At 36.3% G+C, this 7,261-nt stretch overlaps 1 protein-coding gene across 1 annotated transcript in view; it reads right to left on the reverse strand.

The window, feature by feature from the left end:
- Nucleotides 1-7,261, reverse strand: part of TMEM33 (transmembrane protein 33) — a 26,447-nt gene that overhangs the window by 8,565 nt on the left and 10,621 nt on the right. Inside the window, exons 4-5 of the mRNA XM_006876599.1 lie at nt 5,707-5,774; nt 1,507-1,640 (exon numbers count right to left, since the gene is read on the reverse strand). Of these exons, the coding sequence (XP_006876661.1) occupies nt 1,507-1,640; nt 5,707-5,774 (202 nt within the window). The remainder of the gene's footprint in view (nt 1-1,506; nt 1,641-5,706; nt 5,775-7,261) is intronic.

Genomic DNA, 7,261 nt, shown 5'->3' on the forward strand with positions numbered 1-7,261 from the left:
TGAGTCTTTGAATGCACTCAGCTGCTCAGTGGGAGAGGCTTTCTGCTACTGTAAAGATTTAGTTTTGGAAACCTTATATAGGATCACTATGAATCAAACTGATTTGATAGTATAACCATTCCTAACCATCATAGAAGAGAGCGTTGGTGGTGGTGTAGGATAACCACAAGGTCAGCATTTCAAACTCATCAGCCACCCACCCAGCAGATAAGGCTTTCTGCTCTTGTAAAGATTTATAGCTTTAGTACTTAACAACAAATTAAATATAGCAGGCACCTAAGTTTATACTCTAGCAAAATCCATTCTGGTACCTACATTAGAGAAGAATTTGGTACCTAATTATAAGCAGACAGGTAGAAAGACGTTTTTTTCATTAATATTTATAAAAGAAAACTCTGGATACAACTTCAATGATCACTAACAATGTTCACTAAATGTAGCATACTAATATGAGGGAACACTGTTGTTATTATGTGCTGCTGAGAAAAGAATTGCCCCAAAGGGTTTTCTTATTGTAATCTTTATGAAGGTAGATCTCTAAGTCTTCTTCCCACAGAGCTTCTGGCTGGGTTTAAACCACCAACCTTTAGACTAGCATCCAAGCACTTACCCATTTGTGCCAGATGGAAACTAGAGTAAATAAAAAGAACTGCACATGTGTCAGCATTAAAAAGTTATGAAGGTGCAGACATTTGATGCATTACGGTATCTATGATGTAAAATAAAATGTAAACCAACCAACTTCCATAACAATGTACGTTTTCTGTAGACGTATGTAACTACGGAAGGAGGGCATGCGTACATAACAAATGAAGACGATACTTCTCAGAAGGAGAGGATGGAACTGCAATGAGGAATGATGGTCACAGGAAGTTTAAGCTTCTATCTGTAATTTCTATTACCATTGTTGTTAGGTGTCGAGTCCATTCCAACTCACAGCGACCCTATGCATCACAGAACTAAACACGGCCCAGTCCTATGCCATCCTTACACTATTACTAGTGAAAGTGAAAACTGAAAATCATTGGGGTAGAAATGTGCATTATTTAAGACTTAAAGAATATAACCTACAATTGTAATGTCCAAAACGAAAGGTTTTCGTTATGCACATATGACCTCTGTAACTAAAATAGAAACTACAAAAAGTAGATTTTTGTACACAATTATGGCACCATTAAAAGGCAAAATTCATAAACAGCTTAAATTTTAATTTGATACCATAATATTTAAGATTCTTCTCTACTATAAGTAAAGTCATCTCAAAAACGACAGAATGAAGATTTCCTGAGTCTTTCAAAAGCAGTAATTTTGAAATTAATTTTCAAAATGTTAATAAATCACAAGGGGAAGAGAAATAAGACATTGTCTAAATTGTCCTGCTTTACTAAAATGTGAAGAGTGATTTAGGCAGATCCACTGGCTACACATGTCAAAATCTGAGTTACTAACCTTTATTATCTTCACTTCATAATCAGCCTCTCAAAACAAATATATTTTTATTCTTACCTAAAAAGCATAAAAACTGTAGCAGGCATCAAGAAAATCTCATTACAAGCAATGAATTTCAGAATATTCTGTTGGTTAGTGCTTAGTTTATCCAAGACAGATCTCAGTAGAGGCAAACTATTGGAACCCTTTGCCTTGAAAAAAAAAAAAGAGAGATAAAAGAAACATTAAACAATGAAGCATTTTTGATGATTCAATTATTCTTTTTCTTTAGATAAATAGCATAGCCAAAGGAAATATTTCCAAAAGAAAAGATTTGGAAATAGTGGTGCAACATGTTACAAACTAATTAAGGGCAAAAGTTAATATACTTGCTTGCATTACTGAATCTGTGTTATTTCAAGAGTTAATAGGAAAAAGTTCAAGAATTCCCTTTCATGTTTAGAGTTTTATTTTTCTTTATATTATATGACAAAAAATGGTGGTTATTTCTTTCCAACCACAACAAAATCTGACTATTTAAAATATCTGTGACCCTTTAGCTAACTAAGAGAGTTCAGTTACTACTGAGACCAAAGAATGATGTTTGGTGTTAGATGCCGACTAGTCAATTACGACTCATAGGAAACTAGGCTCAACAGAAGGAAGCCCTGCTCTGTCACACCAGCCTGATAACCATGGCAATATCTGAGCTCACTGTTGCAGTTACTGTCATTCCATTTCATTGAGGGGCTTTTTTTGTTGTTGTTGTTGACCCTCTACCAAGCATGATGTCATTCTCCAGGGACTGGTCCCTCCTGAGAATATGTCCACCCTCGATCATAAGGAGTATTTCAGCTGTACTTCTCCCAACACAGATTTGTTCCTTCTTCTGGCAGTTCATGGTATATTTAATTTTCTTCTCCAACACTGTAATTCAAAAAATCCATTCTGCTTTACTCTTCCTAATCCACTGTCCAGTGTTAACATTCATATGAGACAACTGATTTCTTAACTGCTGCTCCCATGGGCATTGATGGTGGAACCAACTAAAATGAAATCTTGACAACTTGAATATTTTCTTTATTTATCATAATGTTGCTTACTGGTTCAGTTGTAAGGATTTTTATGTTGAGGCATAATCCATATTGGAAGACTCAAGTCTTTGAACTTCATCAGCAAATGCTTCAAATCCTCTTCACTTGCAGCTAGCGAGGTTATATCATCGGCATATGTTAATAAATATCTTCCAATCCTGATGTGGAATTACTTTTTATATAGCCAACTTCTGAGATTATTTGCTCAACATACAGAATGTATAATTATGGTGAAATGATACAACTTTAACACACATCTTTCCTAATTTTAAACCACACATTATTTCCTGCTCATTTTATAGAGCAGTCACTGGAGGATATCATGTCTGGTAAGGTGGAGGGTCAGAGAAAAAGAGGAAGACTCCCAACGAGATGGATTGTCCAAGTGGCAGCATCGATGGACTCAAATGTGGCAACAATAGTGAGGTTGGCTCAGGATCGGGCAGTGTTTCGTTCTGCTGTACATAAGGTTGCTATGGGTCGGTACCGACTCTATGGCACCTAACAACTATTTGACTGAAAGAAAGGCTGATCTCTGGGAGCAGGCTCAGTTCCAGGTTTGAAAGGAGTCTTAGGGCTTCAGTCTAAGAGTTTCTATCAATCTCTATCAGACCAATAATTCTGGTCTTTCTTAACATTTTGAACTGTGTTCTACAATTTTCTATTACTTTATCCAGGACCTTCTAACGTGATACCTATCAAAGTTGTCAACATGGGAGCACTGCATGGTTTAAAATTAGAAAAGGTATGCAACAGGGTTATATTCTTTCACCATACTTATTCAACCTGTATACTGAGCAAATAATCCGAGAAGCTGGGTTCTATGAAGAAAAACGTGGCACCAGGATTGGAGGAAGACTCATTAACAACCTGTGATATGCAAATGATACAACCTTGCTTGCTGAAAGTGAAGAGGATTTAAAATACTTACTGATGAAAATCAAAGACTACAGCCTTTGGTATGGGTTGCATCTCAAGGTAAAGAAAACAAAAACCCTCATTATTGGACCAATAAACATCGTATCAATGGAGAAATGACTGAAGCTGTTGAAAACTTCATTTTTCCTGGATCAACCATCAATACTCATGGAAGCAGCAGTTAAGAAATTAAATGACACATTAGGCAAATCTGCTGCACAAGACCTTTTTAAAGTGTTTAAAAGCAAAGATGTCAGCTTGAGGACTAAGGTGCGCCTGACTTAAGCTATGGTATTTTCAATAGCCTCATATGCGTGGGAAAGTTGGACAGTGAATAGGAAGACTGTAGAATTGATGCATTTGAGTTATGGTTTTGGAGGAGAATATTTAAAGTATCATGGACTGCCAGAAGAACAAACAAATCTGTGTTGGAAGAAGTACAGTCAAAAGGCTCCTTAGAAGCCAGAAGGCCATACTTTGTCTCTCTTACATTGGATATGTTATCAGGAAGAACCAGTTCCTGGGGAAGGACATCATGCTTGGTAAAGTGAGGGGTTAGTGAAAAGAGGAAATCCCCCAACAATATGGACTGGCACAGTGGCAGCAGCAAAGGGCTCTATACGACCAGTTCTGTTGTGCACAGGGTAGCTGTGAGTCAGAACCAGCTCGACAGCACCTAACAACCAGCTCCTCCCTGTGCTTCCAATTTGCATTCCACTCATCTCCCTATCCCTTCTCAACTTTTTCCCTAGGCATATATTGCTCTAAGTAATGACTGAGTATATCTTGCTACTGTTGTTGTGCCCCTATAAATCTATCAACTGCTTGGTTGAAAATTGGGCCATAAGGGTAAGTTCCTTTCCAGACCAGAAAAGTGGTCTAGGGCCATAGTCTCAAGTTCCTCCAGCCTCTTTCAGTAAACCCATTAAAAAAAAAAACACCATTAAACCATTAAAAAAAAAAACCATTAAACCAGTAAACCCATTAAAAAAAAAAAAAAAAGCATCAAATAATTTTGAGTTTTGTCCCACATTTCTTCTACTCTATGCAGGACTCTTAATGTGATCCTTTTCAGAGCAGTTGGTAGTGGTACCTGGGCATCATCTAGTTCTTCTGGTCTCAGAGTCATGGAGACTGATGTTCACATATTCCATTAGTCCACTGGACTAATTGATTCCTTTACTATTTCTTGAGCTGACCTTTGAAATCGTCTATGCAGCTTTTTCACTTTACCATTTCTTCCTTTTCCTTTGGCTATTCTAAGTTCAACAACATACTTCAGAATCTCTTCTGACATCCATTTCTTTTCTTTCCTGTTTTTGAATGACTTTTTGATTTCTTCATGTGTGATGTCTTTATTGTTTATTCCACAACTCACTGGATGTTGGGCCATTGGTGTTCAATGTCAAATCTATCCTTGGGAGAGTCTCTAAATTAGGAAAGAGATACTTGACGTTGTGATTTTGGCTCTTATTGACTTTTTAAGTTTTCTTCCATTTTACCTTGAACTTACATATAAACAACTGATGATCTGTTCCACAGTTGGTCACAGACCTTGTGCCTGATGATATTACTTTCCCAGTGTTCTTTTTCCACAGATATAGTCCACTGGATTCCAGTGTATTCCATCTAGTGAGGTCCACATCTAAAGTTGCCAAACGTTGTTGAAAAAGGTATTTCCAATGAATACATGATATAGGCCTTGCAAATTCTACCAAGCACTCTCTGGAGTCATGGTGTGGTGCTATGTGTTAATGCGCTGGACTGTAATTGGTTTTAACTGCAAGGTCAGTGATTCACGCTCACCAGTCATTCCTTGGAAAATCTGGTGTTTCTAGGCCATATTCCCAACTACTGATTTTTTGTTTCCAACTTTTGCATGCATTTATATGCAATAATTATCAATGCACCTTGACTGCAAGTTTGATGCATTTCAGACTGCAGAATTTGGTAGAAATCATCAACTTATTCATTTTTGGCATTAGTGCATAAATTTGGAAAACAATAGACTTTAATGTTACTAACTAGTAATAAGAGATCTATCACAAAGTTCTGGGGACTGAGAGATAATTCATAACATAATCCTTTATCTATAAAATGCACTCTGATGAAACATCACCAATAACGTTTCCAATTTCAAACTTTCAAAATCACTAAATAATTTAGAACATGATTGTAAGAAAGAGAGTATCTTACAAGTCTACTCTCAAATCTGCGTCAATTATTCATTATTCATGAGTCAAAAATACAGCATCATTGTACTTACATCAAGGACCTTTTTAGTATATGTGGTAGCATGAAGCAAAGAGAATAACAAGACAGGGAAAATACTCACTGAAGAAAGCAATTAAGGAAAATATTTAAAATTCATCAAACACACAGCAAAACAGGCTACATATTATGTACAAATATACAGATCTAACACAGCGTTACTTTAGTGGTTTTTGCTTTACTGATGTATTTACAACTTAATGAAAATCTGCTTTAAGTTTCTATAGGAAACTCAGGCCCATGGATTGAATAAGGCTATAGCAGGAAGCAGGTTTGCAGAATATGCCCTTTGGACATTGAAATGAATATACGTTTTTGTTTTGTTTCCTATGTGTGCATCAAATATTTTTGCTTTGTTCATTTGTGAAATACAAGATGTAAATGTGAAATACAAGATGTAATGGGAAAAAAGTAGGATAATTATTGTTGTTACATGTAGGGGATTGTGATCATTGAGATGAAATAAAGTACACAATTTGTTGAATGTAAAGCTGATGATTTTATCTATAATCCTTCACTTAATTCACAATAAAAAGTTAAAAAAAAAAAAAGAAACTTGGAATCCTGGAGTGGTACTGTAGGACAAGCAAAGTCATCAGCTCAAACCCACCAATCACTTTTGGAAACCTTATACAGGGCACTATGAGTTGGAACAGACTCCATATAACATAAAAACAGTAAGTAACTTAAAACTTGTAAGTAAACTCTTGTTTGGTTTTCTAAAGCTCTTCTTAAGAAGTGTTTCTTTCATTTATTTTCACTGGTTAGTAAAACTTTGCAAATATCTGCAAAAAAAAAATCTGGGCCAACTTAAAAGTTTATATAATCCAGCTTTTAATCATAAAATGGCCACTCAGGCCATTCTGAGAGCCATCATCATGTTGTTAAGTGACACCCAGTCGGTTCCGACTCATAGCGACCTTGTACAGGGTTTTCAAGGAGCGGCTGTTAAGTTTGAACCGCCAACCCTGTGGTTCAAACCAACCATGTGATCCAGTGCTTTATCCAGCGCTACAGCAGGACTCCAGTTTTTTTTTTTTTTTTTATTGCTTCTGCCAGTCTCAGATCTAATCAGGAGACCTGAAGGTTTAGAGAGTACTTTCCATTTCCTCAACTAAAGAGTTATTATTTCTTTCCTACAATTAGCCCATTGTTTTGAGATACTGCACCTATCAAGCTGTCAAGAGTATACTCTCAAGCTGTATAAATAAAATGAGTGTGTATTTATTAATGGAGTCCTGGAGTGGAGCTACAGGACAAGCACTGAACTGCTAACTACAAGGTGGGAGGTTCAAACCCACCAGTCCTCCTCAGAAACCCTAAACGGACTCAATGAGACTTAACAACATAATTATTAATAAGTAGTCTATTGAATAACAACAGTTTAATTGCAGACATAAGCAAATAATTCTTATATTTGAGTTCAGTTCAGCTTTATGTCGTACGTAAGAATACAATTTTCATTCAACTTCCTGAAAACAGAAATCGCTCAAAAGATCTTACTCTTCACCCTAATTTATGCCATATTAATGGTAGCGTAGTGGTTACGA

The sequence above is a fragment of the Chrysochloris asiatica genome, unplaced genomic scaffold (genome assembly GCF_000296735.1).
Source record: "Chrysochloris asiatica unplaced genomic scaffold, ChrAsi1.0 scaffold00394, whole genome shotgun sequence".
Lineage (NCBI taxonomy): Eukaryota > Metazoa > Chordata > Mammalia > Afrosoricida > Chrysochloridae > Chrysochloris > Chrysochloris asiatica.